General features: G+C 43.2%; 2 protein-coding genes across 4 annotated transcripts in view; both read right to left on the minus strand.

Moving 5' to 3' along the window:
• dock9b (dedicator of cytokinesis 9b) overlaps positions 1–3,693 on the minus strand; it is a 114,052-nt gene extending 110,359 nt beyond the window's left edge. For 2 of the 3 annotated variants that reach the window (XM_067459233.1, XM_067459229.1), the window contains exon 1: positions 3,399–3,692. In XM_067459233.1, coding sequence (XP_067315334.1) covers positions 3,399–3,515 — 117 coding nt within the window. In that variant the 5' untranslated portion in view covers positions 3,516–3,692. Of the gene's footprint in view, positions 1–3,398 lie in introns of all 3 variants that reach the window. The other variant, XM_067459235.1, reaches the window with a different exon arrangement.
• A 931-nt stretch (positions 3,694–4,624) lies between these two features.
• The window catches only part of bmpr2a (bone morphogenetic protein receptor, type II a (serine/threonine kinase)), a 40,337-nt gene continuing 18,373 nt past the window's right edge, over positions 4,625–26,588 (minus strand). Inside the window, exons 3-13 of the mRNA XM_067459237.1 lie at positions 26,383–26,559; positions 26,081–26,188; positions 25,889–25,980; positions 20,952–21,179; positions 20,040–20,154; positions 18,265–18,425; positions 18,004–18,151; positions 17,784–17,920; positions 17,515–17,684; positions 14,755–15,965; positions 4,625–6,598 (exon numbers count right to left, since the gene is read on the minus strand). Of these exons, the coding sequence (XP_067315338.1) occupies positions 6,333–6,598; positions 14,755–15,965; positions 17,515–17,684; positions 17,784–17,920; positions 18,004–18,151; positions 18,265–18,425; positions 20,040–20,154; positions 20,952–21,179; positions 25,889–25,980; positions 26,081–26,188; positions 26,383–26,559 (2,813 nt within the window). The 3' untranslated portion in view covers positions 4,625–6,332. The remainder of the gene's footprint in view (positions 6,599–14,754; positions 15,966–17,514; positions 17,685–17,783; positions 17,921–18,003; positions 18,152–18,264; positions 18,426–20,039; positions 20,155–20,951; positions 21,180–25,888; positions 25,981–26,080; positions 26,189–26,382; positions 26,560–26,588) is intronic.

Genomic DNA, 26,588 nt, shown 5'->3' on the forward strand with positions numbered 1-26,588 from the left:
TGTCATCCAGTTTATAAACCATCTGTTTTTTTCAGTCTTTCGACATGGATGATAATCAAAGATGTCATTAAAATGTACAGCAGTAAGTCACAAAGCCAAACTTAATTGATGTCAAAAGGGCAAATCCAAAGTCTAATCCTTGAACCGTGAATAACCATGGTAACACAAGCTGGACAGAAAAAAACCCTGGTCTGATTCAAAACCTTGTGGGTCGACCCACAAACCTAGAGAACTGCCACTGTGCCTTCCAGTAGCAGGAAATGGCTATGCAGAGAATTTATTTACAGCGGAAGTGGACACAACAGCCTTTTAATGCAGTGGCTTTCCATTTAGCTTTTGGAACTGGAGTACACCAAATGAAGGAAGAGTTCCTCTGGTGTAACTGTTGAGTTTTATGCTCTGCTAATGGCCATAATGGAGACAGAATCAGCCTCAGCAACTTTCTTGTTCACTCTTATATTTGGGACTGCAATCTTTGCATTATCAACACAATTTTTTATAAATTAGGGCATAACACAACGTTTGAGTGGTTGGAAGTGCATAGAGGCCGAGATCAACCACTAAAATAATTCAGCATCATTTTAAACCAATAGTTTATTGTCAGAAAATTAGTCATACAACAGACCACAAAGTAAGCTGCTGCTTTTTAAAATATGAATATATGCAAAAGCAAATGAGATTTAAGAATTCCATCATACGTAAAGATTTTTAGTGAATAACTTAAAGGGGTGATGAATTGAGAAATCAACTTAACCTTGTGCTTTTGATATATAAAAGGTCATGGTAATATAAGAATATTCTGCAGGTTTCAGAGCTGAAAACTTCCTTGTTAGTCAAAGAAAAGCTTTTATAGACACCAGGCTCAGCAAACGGTCCTGTGCTTTATACTGACGTCAGTGTGCGATGAAACACCGCCTCTACAGAATCTACAGCGCGTCTAATACAGTAGCCTCGCCAACCGACATCAACATCAATTTCATGCCGAGGAAGATTATGATATTGCGCTATTCCTGGTTGTGGAAGAACGCAGTCACAGCATAAGCTTCCTTCTGATCCTAATATTAGGAATGAGTGGTTGAACTTTGCTTATGTGTACGTGTAACAGAGCATACCTTTAGCACGCTGGACTCAGACATGTATGGGCCAGGGCTCGCAAAGCCCGGCAGGTCGATGAATCTCATTATATTCTGTTCTTGTTCTGCTATTCTCTCTCTCAAGTTGACATCTGAAGGGCGGCACGCAGGGGCGTAGCACCAAATTTTGGGCCCTGGGTACAAACCATCTTGCTGGGCCCCCGTACCATGTATGTGTATATATAGAAAACTGACTTCTGAGTAAACTTATTGAATGGTGTGTTTAATATTAACATCAATACTATTCTTAATGAAAAACATAATAGAACAGTACAATGACAAGCTGTCATAAATGGGCGCTTTTACATTTAGCATTGAAACTGAATCATCCGGCGTGTGTCAGCTTCTCACTCGTGATAAATGAAATCTGACACCTGCCGCTGGACTGTGCTCAGTTAATGGCGTCTGTTATCTAACTGAACAAAATTATGTTTATTTATTACTTTAAAATTATCAAAACGATATTGATGCGACCCGTGCGAATGCGCCACGCAAAACTCAGATATGGGGGGGTAATTTCTAAATCACAGAGGTCCCTATAAGATAATATTAATCCCGTGCGAATAGTGCTTAAGATGAGCAGGTTCGGCCCGACTATTAGTGAAGAACTGCATTAGGCCTAGGACTTGTGCAGCCTTGGTGGCCACGGAGAGATATCTGTGGCTAAATCTGTCAGGGATGAAACACATCTATGGCGTAATGAGTATTCACATTTCTGTAGCGTCTTCTCGGACGCAGCACAGAAGTTCCCTCAAAAGGGAATGTTTTGGTTATGACTGGAACCATGGTCCCTGAGTAGGGAACGAGACTCTGCATCGTCTTGCCATAATTCCTGCATGCCTGTGAGCGACTTAGTATTGCTCATTATTTAGTATGAAAGGCGGCTTTCTGTGCACATGCTTTGGATGTGGGCACAGCACAGACAACAGAATTCGAGTCGTCTTGTGCTTGAATAGTTTAAAATCACATTAAAAAAACTATTTTTCTGTGCACATACTTTGGATGTGTGTGCAGCACAGAAAACAGCATGCAGGTCTTCTTCCACTTACAAAGGAACCAATAAGAGGAATCGAAATTAAAATGTTACAACAAGTATTTAATTCCCGACCTTAAGTATTTGAATTGCAATCCTAGTGATTGCACGTGCTTCAGATGCAATCACACAGTGGCATTCCTATCCCTGCTCAGGGAACCATGGTTACAGTTGTAAACCGAGTCGTTTTCTAATGTATTTTTAAAATGTATTAATTCCTGCGATGGCAAAGCTAAATATTTTGCATCATTACGCTAGTTTTCAGTGTGACATGATCCTCCAGAAATCATTCTAATATGCTGATTCGGTGACCAAGAAACATTTCTTATTATTATCACAGTAGAACATTTATATTTTTGACGCTTTTCCATCCAACTATTTAATGTATGGAAAAAAGGAACCAGCATTCTGTTAAACTTATCTTTTTATACTTCATTGAAGAAAGAAACATGAGTTTGGAACAATATGAGAATAAGCAAATGATTAAACAATTTTCTGAATTTTTAGGTGAACTATTCCTTTAAGAGCATGAAATTCCTTGCTCTTTAAATGGTGTCCCTAGTACAAAAGACTAACTTCAGTTCTCTACTTTCATGTGTATTCAAGTGTTCCAGGCACAATCTAAATTATGGAGGAATCAGACAGCTCTTAAGGATCTTAGCTGTGTTTATTAACTCCAGATGTAACTTTTCTTTTTTGCATAACAGGTAAGCTAATGGATAAAATAGATGTAGATGACAGTTGGCTGCTCCTGTCTCCTTCTGTTCTGAAAGCTGAAGTAATGCCGGCGATATTTCAAAGGTTAAGCTACAATCACTTCAGAAGGGGTCAGCTGAACGCTTCCAGAAGATTCATTTTTCCCAAGTTCAATACAATTACAATTAAGTGACAAGACACTGGTGTAAAACTAATAATTTCAAACAGGTATGGCTGAAAAAGACGAGGCAGCAATGATGGAGACATGACAGGTGGCAGGTACCCAATCTAAGTTTGCCCATAATGCGCTGTAAAACTCTTTTGAGCTATTTTATATGCATTGCCACTTATCTGATGACCTGTTTTTACCTTTTTGGTTAGGCTATAACGCCCAACTTTGCGTGTTAATAGCTATCCTTTTTCATATTTAGGTCATTATGTGAATAAATTACAGAGGCTTAAAAAGAAAGGCACTAAGACCGTAAAAGTGGGACTTGGATCAAACGCAAACTTTAAGGATGCACATAGGTACTCACCACCAGTACAGAAGTGCGCACCACCTCGGAGACGCTCTGCCGTAACTCAGCGGCGGTACCGGGCTTACTCAGACCGCGCGTGAACTTTCGTGTCTCGGGCTGAGCCGACGAGGCCATCGCACCTTGCGTGTATTTGAAAGATAAAGTCTATGAATACATGTCTATAGACAAAAAATATCGCAGTCCTGCGAGGAAGTCCTCGCTTGAGACTTGTCCTTCAAAAGAAGATGCAGCGAGGCATTCCCAGTCCTTACAGTAAACATCCTTTTCCAAACTCCATAATTCTGTGTTCGTTTTCGCAGCGTCGGTGAGAGGTATAGCGCGTACCCGTTGCGCTGTTAAACTTAGTGAGCAACGGTTCCCCGGGGTCCCGCGTCGCTTCGTGCCAGTTTCTCACCGCCCGTGCGTGTCAGTGCGTGATGAAACTCCCGCGCGTGCAGCAACGCCTCTCCTCAGCAGAAACTAGAGCCAAGGAGGTAAATTGCTTCCAATTTAACAGCACATGTAATGTTGAACTGATGTACTTGCTTATTTATTCGATTGAAATGCTATAAAAATGGATTACGCCATTCATAACATCACGGAATGGGCTCAAGTTTTGTTAAACAGCAGAACAACAACAGGGAAAAATACGGGGTATTGGGCAACACGTTTTAATGGACGCATGTGGAATAAAATATTAAGTTTTTTTTCTTTTAGTTTTATAGCCTATAGTACATCAAATTTTTATTATTTATAGACTGTTTTATATATATATATATATATATATATATATATATATATATATATATATATATATATATATATATATATATATATATATATATATATAAAACATTATCAAAGCCGAACATGCTAGTCTTAATTGTACAGTCATTATAGTAACGAAGTGTCCATAAGGGAAGTAATAATTTTATTGAAATATAAAGCATCAGACATTTAGGAATACCTTTATTCCTAAAAGGTGCACTAAGCATTGTAAATATGAATCCCTATAATAGTTTATATTTCAATTAATATTTTACTTCAGTGTGTGACGGTAACAAAACAATACATGCTTTAATACAAATATATCATTTCTTAGGGGTCAAGGTTAGAAAAACATGATTTAGTGCGTCGACTAGTGGTGATACTCTCCTATTGCAATTCCAAATTGGATGGATTTATGATGATGATTACAGTTACATCATGCATTTTCATGACACTGTAAATAAACTGAGACTATGCAAATGCAAAGCATAATTTAATTTAAATCTGCAGATAACAATACACTTTTACAGTCTGCACTTCTTATACAAATCACAATTTTCAAAATGTTTCAGCAAGGGGTAATAAAATGATTGATCACGACACTACGATTACAACGATTGTATTAAAAGGAGAATAACATCATCATACAAACACTCATCCACGCATACATGCACATGTGCATAAACACACCAGGGTCGCAGCTGAAAGTATCTTGTGCTCTTTAAGATGCATTTAAGACATGCAAGTCAGTTAAGGTGAGGATAATATGGGACTCTGTTTATACGATTATAATGACAGCGTCCAATCAATTATCACTGACATGCCAGAGCGTTTTGGTAACACAAGGATGTTTGATTTCAGACCAGAGCTGCTTGCTTCATGTCTTTGTGCATAGCGTAAAATGCTGCTCTTGTGTGCTGTGCTTTGAAAAAAAAAAAGAACTTGTCTCCTTGTTTATCAAGTGACTAGAACAGGTAAGTGCGTACGAAGATGCACACCCCCACAAGAATATACAAACATGCAACACAAAAACCTTTCACACGATTAGAGACGAGACACAAAGACACAGGAACAAACACCCAGAGAACTGATCTTGTGCACTCATGCACACTCACATAGAAAAATAAGTAAATGACAAGTAGGTCCAAAGCATCATTAGACATTTTAACAGGATCCAGAACAGTCAGTTTACCAGACCAAGTGCAGCTTTGTCTTTCGTCTCTGTAAAGCATATCCAGAAAGCGAGAGGTGTGATGCCTGAGGCTGTTCATATCAGATGTCGCAATGGTCTCTGTTCAGTCACACCGTTTCTAAACATTGTCTTGTTGCAGTCTTGAGTGTTTGATGCTGATAGATACATAGTGCCACCACAGTGAAATCTGTTGAATTGCTTTTTTATAGTGTGTTGACTTCAGAATGGAAATGGAATAGGTTTTGCACGCACAACAGCGCTTACAAGTATCAGATGCCACGACCACAGTCACCTGGGAACATCTGTAATATTGTCTCATAAATCTCAAAGCTGCAGGGAACCGCGCATGGGAAAGTATTAGAGAGTGTAAACATATTTTTCAGGTCTGCATGAGCAAAAATGAAAGCTTTGTCACCTTTTATACAAAATGCTTAAAATGAATGTTAACAAGTAGCCCTATAATCTTATAACAGGGTTCCCACAGACTAATTCATTTTTTATCACTCTTTTTATATTTGTAATAGTTTTATAGAGGATACACTCATAAAGAGAGAGATGAGCATAATAATATGGACTATAAAAATTTGTTTCCTTTTTTTTCTCCAGGTGTAGTATTCATAATTTTAGAATTCCCTGATATTTCCAGGTTTTCCATGACCTTGGGCGTGTGCTGATTAAGTACACATTTACACTGATTTAATATTTGGAACTATTTTGAATGGTCAAAATAATTATGGTTGATAACTTCTAGCAAAAAAGTGCAACTAAAAAGTGACTTAACCCAAAAACATACAAACATTAAACTAAAAGATGGCTGCATAGCTCTTTTCAATGTAAAGCCACTAAGACTCTTACTGTGCTTACATTTGGGGTTACATTTAAGACATGTATATGGTCCAGTCCACATCTGTCTCCACAGACTTTTCAGAGTTGTAGAGTTAAATGTTTATATGATTTTAGTCTGTTTTTCAAGATCGAAGTGAGGTCAGAGTTCAAAAGTCACAGTCATTGGGATCTGAGAAGCGAGATCCTCCTCGGCTACCTAAATACACAGCCGAGGCTGATTTAGGTCGGCTGGTACCAGCCTGATTCTGCCCGGGCCCTCCATGACATTTGTTGTTGTTGACTTCAGCATCCAGTGTATCCGTGGTGATAACCCAGCTGGCAGGACGCCACTTCTTCAGCGCGTAAGGCGTCTTCACTCGCTTCTTGATTTTATCTCCTGATCCCTCTGTCATGTCGCCGGCAGACTTGCCTCCTTGTGGGCGAACCAAGAAATTACAACATTGTTTAGGGGTCAGTTGTAATTTTAAATAGTAACAGCAATTCATTCACTTTGGCTAGTGAACAAAGAATACGGACATTTGTTATAGGTAAAATGTATGTAAACATACACATCACGCCACTGATTTCTTACAGCTCTTACAGGTTGTTGGCCTTGTCTGTTTCGTTGCTTCTATTACTCTCCCCTTTTCTGTAAGTCGCTTTGGATAAAAGCGTCTGCTAAATGATTAAATGTAAATGTAAAATGTAAATGCCACTGTGCATATGTACAAGGTATTTTTTAATCAGATCAAGAAAATAGTCGGATTCAAGCGTTTTCATGAAAATAACCGAAAGTTGATCAACCCCACATAAATAAACAATAAATATAAATATGTCTTGTCTTGAACATTGGGGGATTTTTATTTTATTTTTATGAAATTTATTTTAAAGAAACAGAAGAGTGAATGAAATTCTAGGTCTAATTCTAGGTAGAAAATACTAATTTTGGGAATATTTGCAAATAATATTTGCATTAATTTGGATCAAATATACTGTAAGTCCCAAGATTCTTAACGTTAGTGAATAAAGACATAGATCCACTGTTAACATTTAAATTCCATAGTAGTCTGGTGATAGAATTTTTGTAAACGGGTTCTGGGTTCGAAAGAGCCCTCATATATATTTTTTTGATCATTGAACAAAGATGTTCAATGATTGTATATTAAGAGCAGGGACACGTGTGTGTGCATTTTGTTTTTGTGATTTCACCGGAAAGAATGGAGTCTCTGCAACGGCATTAAGCGATAGATTGACGCGCTTGTCGGTGTGAAAACGGAGAACATAAACTCCGCCTACTTTAATTTGATTGGCCATCTCAAACATTTTGAAAATGATGAGCACTGTTAGACCGCTGAGGCAGATGTTTAAAAAACTTTTAAATGTTTAAAAAAACTTTTAAAGGTGTCATGAACTGGCTTTTTACATTTTTTATACTTGTCTGAGGTCAACTAATGACGTTCGTTTGGTTTTTACGATCAAAAAATATTTAATGAGCTTAAGCACCGCTGTCAGTTGAGTTCACATGAGGGAGGGATTGTTTTGAATGCAGCAATCGGTATGATTCTTGGCAGTTGTGATCACAGGGCTCGTAAATGTCTTTATCAAACAAACACAATGATTTACTTTTCATCCACCCGCGATTGATTGGAATATTACTTTGCCCGCCGCTGGTGGATAAAAGCGCGAACCGCGCGCACACACACGCGCCCAGATCAAGAAAGGAATTTTAGACTCACTGCCCTGCCGACGGGCTTACATGTTGGTAGCCCGTCTGGAAAACACATAGCCCCCGGACTACTATTACATATAAAAAAGACGTTTTACACACATAAGTGTGTTGCACCATTCCTGTCAGATCCAATATAGAAGTCACAGCATTGTGTTTTTATCTAAACATGTCTGCAAATCCAGCATCAACCTGAGACTTGTTTACAAATGATTCTGCTGTGATATGAAGCAAACACAGTACGTCTTCCCCATGTGAGCTGGAACTTCATTAAAAATGAATGAAGTATCACACATTCCTAATATTATGATCCAAAGGAAGTTTATGCAGCGACTGTGTCCTTCCACAACCAGGAATAGTACAATATCTTGCTATCTTCTTTGGCATGTTTATTGCTGCTGGCTAGAGCAATCCAAACATCTCCATGAGTCGTTGGGCGGGGCTACTGAATTAGACGTGCTCTGGATGTGCTTATTATTCTGTAGAGGCGGAGTTTCGCATCACGATGACGTAAAGATGCACACACACGATCGTTCCCTATATCGAGGGAACTCAACACTGCGTCGTCGAGTGACGACACTCTGGGAACGCCCCCAGCGTGACGGCTCTGAAGTATGAATGAAATCAGCCACCAATCCGATTGGTGCAACGTCGTGACGTAACCGGCGACGGCGTACACGGAAGCTATAAGAAGGCGCCGCCCCAAACAACAGACAGTCTTTGCTCTTCAGCGAGGCGCTCTGTGTGAATATTGTTTGTCTATTTACTGTTGTCTGTCTGAATATCAGTCCCTTTTTCGAGAAAGCATGGCAAGCGAGCAATTTAGAAGGTGTGTTCATCCATGCCCGCGCTTTATCACGGGCTCGGACACACACCAGCTGTGTGTGCAGTGTCTCGGAGCGCAGCACGCTCAGGCGGCGCTTGAGGGTGCCGCCTGCAGCGAGTGTGAGAGGCTGCCGCTCCGGGTGCTGCGCTCACGGCTGGCCGTCTTCACCGAAGGCGGTCAGGCTCGCGAGCCCCGTGGGTCTGGTCCCGCGTCTGTTGAGGCAGCGCGGCGGCGTAGATCCTGGGGCTCACAACTGGATCTCGCGACGGGAGGCGGGCATGCTGAGGCATCTTCCCAATCCTCGTCCGATGATTCAGACGCTCTTCCGCCTCGTGAGGAAGCCCGCGCTGCGGCTTCTTCCCACGAGGTTGATAACCCAGTGCTGATGCTGTCTGATTCCGAGGGATCAGATCAGTTCAGCCTGGAGGCGGGCGGAGTGCAGGTGAATTCACCTCTTCACTCTCCCGCTCAAGAAGAGCTGGTGGACGTGCTGACACGTGCTGTGGCCAAACTCAGTATCGACTGGCCACAGGAAGAGGTGGAAGTCCAGCCTGTGAGCAGGTTGGATGGACGCTTCTTCAAAAAGCGTGCTCAGCCGCCACGCAGGGGCTTGCCGTTTTTCCCGGATTTGCATAACGAGTTGTGCAAATCATGGGGAAAACCATACTCGTCGCGCCTATCGACACCCCCAGTTCTCGACTTCGGGTGTGTCGTGGGCGCGGCTGAGGCTGGTTATGGGACGCTGCCTCGCGTCGAGGAGGCGTTAGCGAGCTATCTGTCTCCCGAGGCAGCAGCGTCCCTGAAAGCCCCTGTCCTGCCCACCAAGCCATGCAGGGACACGTCGTCCCTGGTGGGCAGGGCATATCGAGCGGCCGGTAGAGCTGGTAGTTGCCTGCACACCATGGCGGTACTGCAGGCATACCAAGCTGAGCTCCTCAAAGAGCTAGATGAGGGAGAGGGTCCGTCTCCGGACGATATTACAGAGCTGCGGAAAGCTACCGACTTGTCTCTCCGCGTCACCAAAGAGACGGCCCGTGCTATCGGCCGCTCTATGGCTGGCATGGTGTGCGTGGAGAGGCACCTGTGGTTAAACCTGTCGGGGATGAAGGAGAAGGAGAAATCCTTCCTTCTGGATTCCCCGATAGCTCCTGTGGGTCTCTTCGGCGACGCAGTCAATAGCGTTGTCGAGAGATTCCAGGAGGTGAGGAAACAGTCGGCGGCTTTCCGGCAGTATCTCCCTCGCCGCCAGGGGCCTCCTGTAGCCAGCAGGGAGGTCTCTGGTGGCCAGTCCCGGCCCTCCACCAGCGCCCACAGACAGGCGCAAAAGGAGAGCGTCGCTTCCCGCGCCCCTCCCGAGGGAGCCTGGCAAAGGAGGCGACGTTCTCGCCAGAAGTCTTCTAAGCCGAAGGGCGACTTGAGGGAAGTCCTTCAGGCGAAGAAGGCTTCTGGCAAGCGGTCCTAGCTGCGGCAGGATCGCTCAGAGCTGGCCCTCCCGGGGGCGGACGACCGAGGTCGTTCCGAGCCCGCAGCTCTGGGGAAATCGATGTTGTGTTCCCGCCGTTAACAACGCTTCGGGCCTCATCGGTTTCCCGCGTACGTGCGCCGTCCCAGCCGCCTCGAAATCGACCTGCGGCGGGGCAGCGAATGCGTGCGCACACCGAAAATCCTCCCCGACTAAGCTCTGCCGGGTGGCCGCTTCAGGGGGTCGGGCAGGGGGTTCGGTGGGTACCAGAGACCAGCCTCGAGAGGCTGGTTCCCCTAGTAGAATATATCGGCGCATGGATGTGCCTCCCGAATATTTCTGCTTGGGTCCTGAGTACAGTGGGAAGGGGGTACAGATTGCAGTTCAGAGTTCCACCACCGAAGTTCAGCGGGGTGGTCTGGACTGTGGTCCCCCCGGCCCAGAGGCAGGTTATGGAACAAGAAGTGCAGTCTCTGCTGGTCAAGGGGGCGATAGAGAAAATCCCTCCGCCAGACAGGGAGTCGGGCTTTTACAGCCGTTATTTCATTGTTCCCAAAAAGGGTGGAGGCTTACGTCCAATATTAGATCTGAGGTACTTGAATCGGTCTCTGAGGAGATTCAGGTTCAAGATGCTCACAATTCAAATGATCGTGAATCTGATCCAGTTCGAGGACTGGTTCGTCACGATAGATCTAAAGGACGCATATTTTCATGTCTCCATCCTTCCTGCCCACAGGAAGTTCCTGAGGTTCGCTTTCGGGGGCGAAGCGTACCAATATCGGGTGCTTCCTTTCGGTCTAGCTCTTTCCCCTCGCACCTTCACGAAGTGCATGGATGCAGCTCTGGCCCCTATGAGGCTGCAGGGCATCCGTGTGCTGAATTACATCGACGACTGGCTCATTATGGCAAAGTCGCGCGAGATGGCGATTCGGCATCGAGATGTCGTTTTAGCCCATCTCAGGTGCTTGGGGCTGAGACTGAACACGGCCAAGAGCGTGTTGATACCCGCCCAGAGGACCACGTTCCTCGGGGTGGTATGGGACTCAACCTCGATGCGGGCGAGCATGTCTCCCGCACGGGTGGGTTCTATACTGGCGGAGGTCTCAGGGGTGAAGCTAGGCCACAGCCGCACTGTGAAGCAGTTTCAGAGACTGCTGGGACTCATGGCAGCAGCATCCAACGTAATTCCGTTGGGTCTGCTATACATGAGGCCCCTCCAGTGGTGGCTAGGAACCAAGGGGTTTTCCTCGAGGGGAAAACCTTTCCGTATGATCAGGGTAACGCGCAGATGCCTTCGTTCCCTCGTTATATGGAAGGATCCGAGGTTCCTGTCCCAAGGGCCTGTGTTAGGAGCGTTATGTTGCAGGAAGATCCTTTCAACAGACGCCTCCCTCACGGGCTGGGGCGCGGTCATGGAAGGCCGGTTCATGAGGGGTTCATGGGGACCCCAACATTCCTCCTGGCACATAAATTGCTTGGAAATGTTGGCGGTTTACAAAGCTTTGAGGAGCTTTCTCCCAGACCTTCACGGCCACCATGTCCTGATACGATCCGACAATACGTCGGTGGTATCGTATCTCAATCACCAGGGGGGTCTGAGGTCACGCCCACTATGCAGGTTGGCGCTTCAGATCCTCCTGTGGTCCCAGGGGAAACTGTCGTCTCTCAGAGCGATGTATGTCCCAGGGGACCAGAACCAGGGAGCAGATGTCCTGTCGAGGCAGGGGCTGAGGCCCGGGGAGTGGCGGCTCCACCCAGAGGTGGTGGAGGCCATGTGCAAGAGGTTCGGCCCAGTGGAAGTGGATCTGTTTGCTTCCGTAGAAACGACCCACTGCCCACTGTGGTTCAGCCTCAGGCCTCCGGCCCCGTTGGGGCTGGATGCCATGACACAGACGTGGCCGAGGCAGCGTCTGTACGCATTTCCCCCGATCGTTCTGCTCCCGGGAGTTCTAGAGCGAGTCCGCCGGGAGGGCGTCAGCCTCCTATTAGTGGCACCCCGGTGGCCGTCCCGAGCTTGGTTCTCCGACATTGTGGCACTTCTAGACGGAACCCCGTGGCAGGTCCCTCTGAGGAGGGACTTGCTGTCTCAGGCAGGGGGTGTGATTTTCCACCCCAGGCCAGAGTTGTGGAACCTCTGGGTCTGGCCTCTGAGGGGGCACAGTACCTAGAGGAGGGTCTGCCACAAGAGGTCGTTGAGACCATTCTCAGCTCTAGGGCTCCCTCTACGAGGAAACTGTATAGCCTAAAGTGGAATGTCTTCACTAGCTGGTGTAGAGAAAGGGGGGTGGACCCAGTTGACTGCGCAGTCACTTCAGTACTGGAGTTCCTCCAAGACCGTTTCTCCGCTGGTTTGACCCCATCCACTCTGAAGGTGTATGTGGCAGCCATAGGGGCTTTCCACTCGCCTTTGGAAGGGGGCCCTTTGGGTAGACACCACTTGGTTGTGCGTTTTCTCCGTGGGGCTAGGAGATTGAGGCCTGCGGCTCATCCCAGAGTCCCGGCTTGGGACCTGGCAGTGGTTCTGGAAGGGTTGGCTGAGGCCCCCTTCGAACCGTTGGAGTCGGCTGAGGCGAGAAATCTGACCCTGAAGGTAGCATTTCTCCTCGCCATCACTTCTCTGAGGAGAGTGGGGGACCTCCAGGCATTGGCGGTCACGCCTACTTGCTTGGAGTTTGCCCCGGGCGGGGTGAAAGCTATCTTGCATCCCAGACCGGGTTACGTGCCCAAGGTCCCATCTTCAGGGATGGGGTCAGTATTTCTTCAGGCTTTTCATCCTCCGCCTCACGCGACGGCAGAGGAAGCTAGGCTGCACCTGCTCTGCCCGGTTAGGGCATTGAGGATCTATCTAGACAGGTCGGCTCAATGGAGGAAATCGGACCAGCTTCTGGTGTGCTTTGGCCCCCCTAAGAAAGGGTTGCCTGCGGCGAGACAGACTATTAGTAACTGGATCGTGCAGGCGATAGCCACGGCTTATCGGGTGCGCAATATGCCTTCACCCATGGCCGTGAGGGCTCACTCTACGAGGGGCTTGGCCTCCTCGGTGGCCCTCCTTTCGGGAGCCTCACTTATTGAGATATGTGAGGCGGCGGGTTGGGCTAATCCACACACCTTTATAAGATTTTATAAGCTGGACCTCCCGGCTACGCCGGGTGCTAGAGTGCTTGCGTCCTGAGTGTGCCTGGGCTCCAGCTTCACACCAGGATGGGCGTGTCTCGGTGTGGCATAGTGGGTATTGACGTTCCCAGAGTGTCGTCACTCGACGACGCAGTGTTGAGTTCCCTCGATATAGGGAACGTCTCGGGTTACTATTGTAACCCTTGTTCCCTGAGAGGGAACGAGACACTGCGTCTCGTCGCCACACCTACACGTAGAGCGCTCGCTTCATCGCAAAGGCTGTCTGTTGTTTGGGGCGGCGCCTTCTTATAGCTTCCGTGTACGCCGTCGCCGGTTACGTCACGACGTTGCACCAATCGGATTGGTGGCTGATTTCATTCATACTTCAGAGCCGTCACGCTGGGGGCGTTCCCAGAGTGTCGTCACTCGACGACGCAGTGTCTCGTTCCCTCTCAGGGAACAAGGGTTACAATAGTAACCCGAGACGTTTTCTGGGCCTGGTGTCTATAAAAGATTTTCTTTGACTAAAAATTAAGTATTCAGCTCTGAAACTTACAGGATATTCTTATATTACCATGATATATCAAAAGCTCAAGGGAAAGTTGATTTCTCAATCTATTACTCCTTTAAACCTTTTTGTCATCCTAACATACAGAGTGCTGCATAATGAAGTGCAGCACAGCAGAATTTCCAATATTGCGGGGGGTCAACTTGGCCATTTCTAAATATTGGTTATGGGCCCTACATTAACAAATAGTGATTCGCAATTATTAAATTATTGTAATTTTCATGTATTTTAGTTTGTGCACTGTTACAGGACCCTTGACAGATTTGGTGAGAGCTCTCTAAAGGAAAAAAGAAAGGTTTGGAAGACTTTGCCGAAATGATCACAGGACCAAGTGGTGTCTTACAGGCCCAAATATATGCATTTCTTGTTTATGAAATTTAAGAGTATTTACAAATGCCACTATTCCACAACTCCACTGAGATGCTCAATGCAGAGCCAAATGATGTCTTGCTCCCCCTCTCTGGACGTAACTGATGGAGCTTGACTTGTCCAGCTCCACCTCTGTGGACCAAATGGGTAGAGAGCTTCACCTAAATTTAGGTTTAGGGATCGGTTAGGGTGTGGCTGGACCTTTGAGCTCCATCCATTACGTCCAGAGAGGGGCAGCTGGATGTCAAGCTTCACCCATTCTGTATTGCATATACTCTGTGTCAGTCTCTCATGGATTCTGTATTGCACGTACTCTTATATACATTGACATATACATTGTCTTATATACAGTGACAAATGGATTTAAATCATCAACATCAAGTCTGAATGTATATTTGATCACATTTTGAACCCACATACCCCTTGAAAAAACTCAAAACTAGATACTACGAAACTAGATACTGCAAAAATCAAAAGGGAAAATTTCATTAAAAGTTGCTGAGTAGCTGAGCACTAATACTCACCTAGTAATGGCAGTGTGGTGATGGAAAGATCCAGTGAGTTGGGTCTCTCAGGTCTGCGCACACGGTTCTGTCTGAGCAGGGCCTCTCCGTGTGTCTGAGCTTGTGTTTGTGCCTGCGGAGGAACCATGGCTGGGGCAGGACAAGGGCCAGGCAGAGCAACAGGCTCCACGGTAGAAGACAATGGAGCATCCCCTGTTGGACCGCCACTCTCACTGTTCTCTCCTCCTTCTCCTCCATTCTCAGTTTCTCCATCACCCTCTCCTTCGCCATTGTTATTATTGCTGTTATTGTTGTTTGCATTGTCAGGCTGTGCATCTCTTCTCAGAAGAGGCTCCTGCTCATCAGGGCTAGTGTTCAAGAGGCCGAAGGTCAAGTCCTCTGAACTTATGGCGCCCTTCCAACGGACATCGGCGACGTTGACTGGGCTTCCTGCTGGCTCAGGTGCTGCTCCGGTCGCATATTTATTCACTACTGCCACAGCATCATTGTTAGCAATGGTAATTGGCCTGGCTTCGTGTGCTGTGCTCACCACACTGGCTTTAGCCACACCCATCTCAACTTTTTTCAGATTCGACTTTCCGAGTTTTCCAAACTTCATCCGTAGTGATGATGATGACGAGGTGGGTGTTTTCCCAGAAGGCTTGGCATGGAGACTTAGGCTACTCGGTCTCTTAGGGACATTCTGCTGCTTAGGTAAGATGGTAATAGCGGTGTCAGCAGCCCGACTGGAACCCTGTGACCCTGAAACCTCAGATGCAATGAGGTGGTAGAAAGGGCCATGCGAGGTTGTTTTTTCCGGAGAGCAGAACTGTTTCTGTGAATGTTCCATTAGACTCTCATCTGAGCTCTCCCTCAAGTTTCTTAGGACTTCACTTGGATCCAGTTTTAGTGTCTCCAGGTCTTCCCGGGTCAACTGAGCACAGAGGGGGCCACTGTTGCCCACTGGTGGAGGCTTAATGGCATTGCAGGACTCTGAGACAGGAGTGGGGGAGGAGCTTTCTGTGCCAGACTGCCGTGATTGGGCCTGCTGCCACTCATAGTTGATGCAGTTTCTGTTCTTCTCTACAGGGTTAGACCCTCCCACGGATGGTGGGTCCACTGAGGTGTCATTGTGGAGGGGCTTATCAGCACCCTCATGGTTTTCAGTGTTTGTGGATGAGTGTTCAAGGAAAGAACCCACCTTAGGTGTCTGCCTTCCAGTAGAGATATTCCTAGAAAATTTAAGTTGTGTTGGTTGAATCACATGAGATAAAGATGCACATAAATGATAACAAATGGCCATAATTTGTGACAGTTTGTGTTAATTGATTATTATTTATTTGGAGCTCTACAGAATTGATTAACTGGAGTTTTGCAGTGTTAGACATAACTAGATTAATTATTACTGATTATTAATGACCTGTAGTTGAATTAAACTTTTAAGAAATTAAGAAATTATTACTCATTGGATTCTTTAGTAATGCAATTATTATAGGTTATTGATTTATTTTAGTTGTACAGTGCAATAATTAGGTTGTTCAATCAGTGATCATTGATTTTCTGCAGTTGTACAGTGAGTGGTAAGTCTTTATTGGGTTCTGATTATTTCTGGTTATATAGTGAGTTAGCAGTCATTATTGGTTATTGATTACCTGAGGCTATACAGTTTGTAGTCAGTGATTATTGGTTATTGATTACCTGAGGCTATACAGTTTGTAGTCAGTGATTATTAGTTATTGATTACCTGAGGCTATACAGTTTGTAGTCAGTGATGATTGGTTATTGATTACCTGTGGCTGTACACCAATTATTGTTTATTGATTACCTGTGGTTATACAGTGATAGTTGGTTGTTGTTTACCTGTGGTTGTACAGTGATTATTGGTTATTAATTACATGTGGTTCTACCATGATTGGTTATTGATTACCTGTGGCTGTACACCAATTATTGTTTATTGATTACCTGTGGTTATACAGTAATAGTTGGTTATTGTTTACCTGTGGTTGTACAGTGATTATTGGTTATTAATCAGTCCCTCTGGGATTTCACAATATTTTTTTGTGATTTTTGCAATCAATATGACTGATTTTGTGGAGGTAATTTTCAGAAATGTGCGAAAAATTTTGCGATGTTTTTTTAAAATAATTAAGATACCACATTTACCATATTATGTATTATGTTAGATGCACAATAGTCATACACAACAATAGAACAAACAAAATAAACAAATCGTTTATTTTGGTATCTTACACAAAAAGGCTAGTCCAGTGGTGTAGCCTACTATTAGCTTTAATAACATGATCGCTTAGGGTGGGAAAGGCCTATGCGAGACGAGATGGCAGACGAGAAAGATTTACTTTCGTTTTTACAAAGACACTGTGCAAGCACCCCAACATCTGTAATCCTCATGAAAACAATGTATTAAAGCTTTAAATAAATTAGAGATAGTTCAGTTAGATATTTATTTTTATTTTTTGTTATTGAAAATAATTTTTTTAAATTATTTTGCGGTGAAATGTCAAATTATGCAGGATCTCAAAAAAAATACGACATTTTTCTGATTTTGCATTGTATTCAGCGATCGCGGAATCGCGAAAAACTGGAGGGACTGATTAATTACATGTGGTTCTACCATGAGTGGTTATTGATTAACTGTGGTTGTACAGTGACTGGTCAGTGATAACTGTTTTTTGATAACCTGCAGTTGTACAGTGAGTGACAGAGATTACAGGGTATTCATCATTACCTGTGGTTTTACTATAATCATCGGTTATTGATTACCTGTGGTTATACAGTGCAGTGCTGGGGTTGAGAGGAGGACTGACTGATTTTTCTCGATCCCAGATAAGGAGAAGTTCAGTGAGTCTCTCCTCTGCACACTGAGCTGTCAGTCGAGCTTCAGCATCCTGATCCCAGCAGTCTTCCATTGTCTCTTTCAGAGAGTGCACCGTCTGCACATAAACACACACACTGACATAAGCACCAATAAAACTATTTTAGTCTGCTGAGATTTAATAAGCTGCATGTGAGTCTTCATTCTCATTTCTCACCAGGCTATTCTCTTTCCAGGCCTCTGGGAATTTGGGTCTTTCTTTTTCTCTCGACACAAGTGCCTGCATGTCCTCTATGGTAGGGTGATTGCCCACCTCTGCCTGAAAAGCCATCTGAAATGCTGGCACTGCCTCACCTGGTCGGAGAAAAGAGTTTCATTGAGAACAAACAGCAGCTGTAATATGGAGAGATCTGCACACGTGGACATGTAAGTGTTACCTGGGAAAAGGTCAGCACAACGCATAAAGGTCTCCCAGTAAAGTAGACCCAGCGTATAAACATCCACTTGTTTCAGTGCCGACTCACAATCTCTCAGATTCACTGCCCCCTCTAGCACTTCTGGTGCCATGTACCGCACTGTACCCACCTATTCAGTGAAAAAGAGGTATAACACATGATTAGTCTAAGGTATTATTGTCCAAATCACTGACTATGCTGGGTTGGATTAGACTAGACTAGTCTGAATTGCTGTTTGCTAACCTCACTGATGGCACTGTTGTCCTCTTCTCCGTGCCCGGACGGCCTCTTTCCCGTCAGAACCATGGAAAGTCCAAAATCGCTGATCACACATGAGCCATCTGTCTTCACTAGTACATTCCTACTGTTCAGATCCCGGTGGGACACGGCCGGTTTATACAAGTCTAACAATAGGAAGAAGAGAGGAAGGGGAAGTGATTGAAGGGGATGGAGTGGGATGAGAGAGAGAGAGGAGAGAAAATTGCATGAGAGTGAATCACCACTAGAAAATTGCCACTAGAGAGCACTAGAACCCACTTGTGTCTCCAAAAATAACAGGAATTTTACTACTGTAAGATGTCTAGTTTAGCTTAAAACGCCTTAATGTAACGCACAGCCTCCAGTGGCTTATGTCCGTTTCCTCTCTTTTATAAAAGCAATATGATAAAAGATACTGAAATAAATATTTACATTTTTTTTTGTATTATATATTTTTATTTATTTTATCATTCTATTTGTAAATATATTTAAATCAATTTGTCTCCCAAGTAATATAGCTCATTGACCTTTACACCATCATTGGTAGTGGTCACTATTGTGTGAAATGAATAGTGGTGTACACACTTATCGGTTTGACCATGGCCCATCCAGACAGATTTTAGAGCCGAGCCACTCTGTTATGTAATAACACTTTTAATGATGCTGTATATGAAAGGACAAAAGAATGTGCATTTGTATGAGGAAGGGTGGGCCGTTTTTGAGAGTTGAAAAGGATGTGTCAGTATATATTAGGATGACTGGGATGAAGATGATGATGAAGACCTAGCATCTCTTTCTTTAGTCTCTCTTTCTGTCGCACTCTTTGCCTTTCATTAACATGCCGTGTTTTCTGACACTCAATAAAATCTGAACACTTTTAGAGCCTTTCATACTGAAACAAAGACAAAGAAATCTAAAAAAAGCTTTGAGAATTACGCCCCATCCTTGCCTTCCTGCTTTCTCAGACTGAGTCTATAAATAAAGTGCACACGCCCACTATCATATCCATACTGTGACTCTGGGGAGCATTTAACACTCAAAATTAAAATCAAAAGCGTATTTTAAGTAGCTAATACCCTTTTACCATGTTGACAGCCTGAGTTCCCTTTCACAAACACTTCTGTTCAAAACTCTAGGGCCAGTTTTTTGTTTTTGAAAGAGGTCTCTTATGCTTACCCAGACGGTAAAATTGCAGCATTGTGACATATGATTACAATTTAAAATAACTGTTGTCTATTTTAATATATTTTAGAGACAGTACACATGCTCTCCCAGTTAATCAGGTGCTAAGGCCTATATATCAACAGTTAAAAACTGCAAAAAAGTCTGCACTCGAAAACGGTGCAAATGTCTGAGCTGTATGCCTTCTTCAACTGACAAATATATTTTAAAATGTAATTTATTCATGATGCCAAAGCTGAATTTTCAGCATTATTACTCCAGTCTTCAGTGTCACATGATCCTTCAGAAATCATTCTAATATGATGATTTGGTGCTCAAGAAACATTGTTTTTGTCAATGTTGGACAAAAAGCTGCTTAATATTTTTGTGGAAACCATGATGATTTTTTTCAGGATTTTTTTATGAATAGAAGGATCAAATGGACAGCCTTTAATTGAAACAGAAATATTAAAACTGTCCCTTTTGATAAATGTAATGTGCCCTTGCTGATCCCAAACATCCTTATGAAAACTGGCCGAGAATGAGTAAATGGTGACATAATTTTCATGTTTGGTGGATTTCATGTTATTCTGTCTCACCCCCTTTCTGTATTTCTGTATGCAGGTACGCCAACCCTCTGGTGACGGACAAAGCCAAACGACAGCAGCTCAGCCAGTCCACAGTCCGCCCGCTCAGATACGTGCACAGAGAGCCCTGGGAAAGACAGAGGGAGTACTCTATTCAGAGGAAATCATCTGCAAAGTACTGGGAGGAACACACAGGAAAAACAGGGGGTGGGGTTGGGGAGGAGGAGGGTGAAGCGAGGGAGGATGAGATTAAAGCGCATAGCGAGGATGAACAGAGCCGGTGTAACTCAAAGTTACAGGAGTAGCACAATTAATTCACTCCTGCCATAACTCAGGGCTACCTCAGGGATGCATCCCGTCGCTATGGCAACCTGGCTTGAGGTTAGCCCACAGGAAGTACAGGCTGAAAGCCCACGGTTATGAATAATTGAAAACTTCTCAGCTCAGTCAATAATCTCTCTTCCTCCATAATATCGAGAAAGTCTTCGTGGGTGTGAATAAGCAATGAGCGAGGTAAAATGAGGATATTGTGCTGAAGTGTTACCATTTTTGTTCCATTATTTGACAGAGAGAGAGAGAGAGAGAGAGAGAGAGAGAGAGAGAGAGAGAGAGAGAGAGAGAGAGAGAGAGAGAGAGTGAGAGAGTTTTAGTGATATCTGAAGATATTGTATCACACTTGTGAGCCGTTTTTACCACAAGATCAAATATGACATCAGATCCCTCGGGTCTCTAAATATAACCACAAAATAAATGTGTGCGCTTGCACTTTTGGAGTTGAGATGTAGAGGAAGAGGAATGTAAGAGAAAAAAAATTAAGAACAGACTAAATGGTTGGCAAGAAAATAATTAGAAATCTGGAAGCTTTTGCTTTTGGTACTTTCTAGGGAGCTGGTTTGAGCTCCTCAGTGTTCCTGCGATACTCACATGAGGGTAAAACTCCAGCAAGAGGAGAAACTCCGTCCGGCCTTCTGTTCCGACGCGTTCCTCGCTCTCTAAGAAGTGTGCTATGTTCTCGTGATCCAGGAGATGGCGGTAAATCATACGCTCGTTAGTAAACTGCTGACGGTTAGCGGAGATGAAAACTTTCACAGCCAGAGATCGGTCGTCCAGTAAACCACGGTACACTGTTCCGTACCGGCCCCGGCCAATCAGCTGTGAAGAACAGAAAGAGATCAAAAATACGTGAGAAAAAAAAATCATAAGTAAAAAGGTAATTGTTTATATATATATATATATATATATATATATATATATATATATATATATATATATATGTATTAGTGCTGTCAATCGAATACAATATTTTTATAAATGAATTGCATATTTTTCTGCAATCAAAGCTGCACTATGTAACTTTTCCATCCGCTAAAGGGCGCCTATTCAAAACAAAGACGTAGTTTGATGATGCCAGGTTTGAGCGCAGAATCTTGGGACATGTGGTTTTCACCTCACAGCCAGTGGAAAAGAATCTGGATAGGACTCTGGCAGAAATCATGTTCATGAATGCTGTTATTAACATTACTGTAGTATGAAGCAGAGCAGGGCCGAGTGTTGTGGAGCTGAACAAGGCCGCTGGAGCAACTGTTACGAACATTTGCCTCGTGAGCACCTGGACGTTTATTATGACGGGACACAGTCTCCGGCGCCATTTCTGCTTTTCCGGTCATGAGTATGAGGTAATGCAGCTCTGTTTATCATATTAGATACATTTAAGTGTGTTTAAAATTGTTATGATGTTACTCTGTGCGTTTGCTCAGCAGCAGCTGTGACACTTGTTGCACACTGCAGTAAGAGTACAGTTTCTGCCAAAATAAAACCGGAACTCGAGGGTAACACAGATATAACACAATCGACAGGCAACTTCCTTAGACGTCCTGGCTCCTTGGTTAAAATAGCAATTTTCTCACAATTTACAAATAGTTGGAAACATTTGGGAACTCAACTGAACAAAATATATAACACTGGCCTGGTGGTTTTTGGATATTTTACTGCAAAAATACTACATAGTGCACCTTTAATTGTGATTATTCGCACAGACAGTGAGGAAAATAAGTATTTGAACACTGCTATTTTGCAAGTTCTCCCACTTGGAAACCATGGAGAGGTCTGAAATTGTCATTATACGTGCATGTCCACTGAGAGAGATATAATCAACAAAAAAAATCCAGAAATCACAATATATGATTTTTTAACTATTTATTTGTATGATACAGCTGCAAATAATTATTTGAACACCTGTCTATCAGCTAGAATTCTGACCCTCAAAGACCTGTTAGGCTGCATTTACACTGCAGGTCTTGATGCACAATTCCGATTTGGTGACTATATATGATTTTTTTGACGACCTGCTTACATCATCTTTTCAAAAGCAACCCATATCCGATATTTGCTTTTACACTGTACACTGGCAAAACAGCCCAAGACGTTCTTAACCGGTGAAAGGAAGTAAAACAGCATGATATGCGATGGACGCAGACAATTGCACAATGTTTTGCTGTCTGCACTGTTCCACACATCTTTAAAGGTCGGCAAAACATTTCTCTCTTAAGGCGGAGAAAAAGAGGAGTGCCCTTGATGCAGTTGCCAGGTTTTCACAACAAAACCCGCCCAATTGCAACTCAAAACTGTGTTAAAGTAGCCCAATTCCGCATGAAACCCGCGGACTTGGCAACACTGACAGTTTGTGTCCACCTGAGTTGACATCATTCGCCTCAGTCCTTTTTTCAATGACATACGACTCACATACTGGGGAATACCCGGTTTGACCGCTTACATGGCAGATGCTAATGCGCGCATCCGAATCATATAGGATTTATTACCACATATGAGTGAGGCCTGAATCCGATCTGAGGATATCGGAATTCATGCGTTTTTTTTACTACTTACACGTTCACATGTCATATCCGATCTGCGCCACATGAGGGAAAAAAACGGAATTGGGTCACAACCATGCAGTGTAAATGGGGCCTTAGTCTGCCTTTAAAATGTCCACCTCCACTCCATTTATTATCCTAAATTAGGTGCACCTGTTTGAGGTCGTTAGCTGCATAAAGACACCTGTCCATACAATCAGTAAGAATCCAACTACTAACATGGCCAAGATCAAAGAGCTGTCCAAAGACACTAGACAAAATTGTACACCTCCCACAAGGCGCCTGGAAAGGGCTATGGGGAAACTGCCAAGCAGCTTGGTGAAAAAAGGTCCACTGTTGGAGCAATCATTAGAAAATGGAAGAAGCTAAACATGACAGCCAATCTTCCACAGCCCCATGCAAGATCTCACCTCATGGGGTCTCAATGATCCTGAGAAATCAGCCCAGAACTACACAGGAGGAGCTGGTCAATGACCTGAAAAGAGCTGGGACCACCGTTTCCAAGATTACTGTTGGTAATACACTAAGACGTCATGGTTTGAAATCATGCATGGCCCTGCTTAAACCAGCACATGTGCAGGTCCGTATTAAGTTTGCCAATGACCATTTGGATTATCCAGAGGAGTCATGGGAGAAAGTCATGTGGTCAGATGAGATCAAAATATAACTTTTTGGTCATAATTCCACTAAACGTGTTTGGAGGAAGAAGAATGATGAGTACCATCCCAAGAACACCATCCCTACTGTGAAGCATGGGGGTGGTAGCATCATGCTTTGGCAGTGTTTTTCTGCACATGGGACAGGGCGACTGCACTGTATTAAGGAGAGGATGACCGGGGCCATGTATTGCAAGATTTTGGGGAACAACCTCCTTCCCTCAGTTAGAGCACTGAAGATGGGTCGAGGCTGAGTCTTCTAACATGACAATGACCTGAAGCACACAGCCAGGATAACCAAGGAGTGGTTCTGTAAGAAGCATGTCAAGGTTCTGCCATGGCCTAGCCAGTCTCCAGACCTAAACCCAATAGAGAATCTTTGGAGGGTGCTCAAACTTTGTGTTTCTCTGTGACAAGCCAGAAACCTGACTGATCTAGAGAATATCTGTGTGGAGGAGTGGGCCAAAATCCCTCCTGCAGTGTGTGCAAACCTGGTAAAAAAACTACAGGAAATGTTTGACCTCTGCAATTGCAAACAAAGGCTACTGTACCAAATATTAACATTGATTTTCTCAGGTGTTCAAATACTTATTTGCACCTGTATCATACAAATAAATAGTTAAAAAAATCATACATTGTGATTTCTGGATTTTACAGTTTTTAATTTTAATTTCACATTTAATCTCCAAATGAATGTAGCAACAACACAAAGGCAGTACCCTATATTTTAAATATTTGTTTAATGGCATCTTTTTATGAAAGAAGGCCAGTATCACCAATACAATACTGATTCTGATGTCTCTCTGCAGTTGATTTTACCCCTCAATTGTAGCCATTATAGCCATCAGTATTACATATAATTAACTATCAAATTTATTTATTAGGCCTTTAAAAAATACAACAACTTACAATCTTCACATAAACCCATTATAATAAATGTGCATACGAGTGTGTGTGTCACACAGGCAGGAGATTCACAGACGCACACAATGGCTACGTCCGAAAACCAAGGCAGTTGACTCGTTGCCTCACTCCCTTATCAGACAATTACTTGTAAAGCAAGGTTTGTGCATGAAGGCACCTCACGAAACTGATTCCGGACAGACTTCTAAGGAACACTAACAGTTTAATGATCTACAGCCAAATAGAGACACCTTTGGTGAGAAGTAAACAAATATTTAATTACTACATTAGTAATTTCTCGCTAGAAATGACATCAGAAAACTTTACACACAAACTGACCAGAAAGCACAACTTTCGGACGCCATCTTTTTTTTCCAGCTCAACTGTCAAAGAATGGAACACACGTGATTGTGGGATATCAAAGGCAGTGAAGGATACATTTATGCTACATCTCAGGAGACAGGAAGTGAAGCTAACATTAGATTTGGACGTGCCTTGATGCCTTCCTGCCTTGAAATGTGTCAGGTTTTTTTCAGGTTTTTTAATTTTTTCCGGTTTCGAGGCGTGGCTATAGTTCTGCACTACGTTTTCTTTTGTGTCTTATCGTGCGGGGATGGTTTAAAGCATTTGCATGAATAAAAGTGTGATCATAAGGTAATGCTAGCCAAAGGATGACAGAAAAACGTAAACATTTTTTCACTTTAAACTGAAAAAAGGAATTACATACATTAACACGTTCGTTTTGACAGCACTGATATTTATATATACATTTTTGCTTTTGACAGTCATTCGTAAGATGAAGAAGTCTTGTACTATCCCTTAAATCACCAAAATACTGCCACAAAGACATGATTCATATCTTCTTCTAAGCAGGGTTAGAACTATTCTCAGATGATTTTCAAATGTATGACTTTATTTTACAGCTAATCCTGATTTCAAGATTAGAATTATGGCCAGTAATTATAACTGATTGAAGCTGATACATTAGGATTCTTTGATGAATAGCAAGGTTTTTTTGCTGTCACTTTTTTTGATCAATATTATCTGACAAAATGTTGTAGCCTACTTTGTTCTTGTTTTCATATTTACTGTTGACACATTTTTACTTTTCAACAGGACTATAGGTCTCCTGGGTAAAAGGTCATTTAGATTTTTTTTTTAGCAAATATTATTTTTATTTTAATAAATATATAAGTCAAATTCAAATGCCCCATTATATTAACATGATTTTTACTCAAATCAATTTAACCATTTATTTTTACTTAAATTATCAATTTTCAAGAAAAAACATTATTTTTCATTAAAATACATATCTTATTTCTCCAAGAGGTTTATACAGTGTTAATTTTTTATTAAACAGGGGGATTTGTTTGTTTGAATGTTTTATTAAACATTCAAAAAGAATGAAGCTGCGACTGGTGTCTTCTACCTCCAGCAGTACGAGGTTGTCCAAATCCAGAGAAGGAGGGGAAAGTGCCGTCTCCAGAATATCCAAGGTATGCAAAGAGTGTTTACCACGTCCTGGAATAAACATGGCATATAAATCCACATGCACACAGGTAATTTGATCGTCAGGATTGAATCATATTTAAAGCATCATAACATTACTACGGTAACACACCTCTTAGCATGCGGAAGCCAAAAAAAAGCAGAATGACAACGACGGCAACCATGGACACGGTTGCTAAAGCGACAACAATGGGTTTCCCTCTGTAGAGCCGGCGCGAATCTTGAAGGATTCAAATAGAAATGTTAATTATAGAAAGTGAATTATAGATTAACAAAATGGCAATAGTTTTTAATTATTCAAATATTCTGGCCCAATTTTACCAGTGTCTTTTATTTGTATCCACTGTTTGTACAAACACAACATTTGTTTCCATTTGCTGAAAACTATCAGGTCTATGAACCACACACACTCACGTAGAGGCTGTGCGGTGGTCGGGGAAGGAGGTAGGAAGTCCTCTGTGAAGTTTAGGTTGCACATGTCTTTGTTGCAGCAGCAGAATCGAAATGTTCCATTCTGTGCCACTGACGGTGGGTTGGTCACCACACAGCGGTCATAGCATTCCTGATATTCACCGAGATTTGTCCAGCAACCTGTATTAAATGGAGGAAATAAAGGTCAG

The sequence above is a fragment of the Pseudorasbora parva genome, chromosome 12, assembly GCF_024679245.1.
Source record: "Pseudorasbora parva isolate DD20220531a chromosome 12, ASM2467924v1, whole genome shotgun sequence".
Taxonomy (NCBI): Eukaryota; Metazoa; Chordata; class Actinopteri; order Cypriniformes; family Gobionidae; genus Pseudorasbora; species Pseudorasbora parva.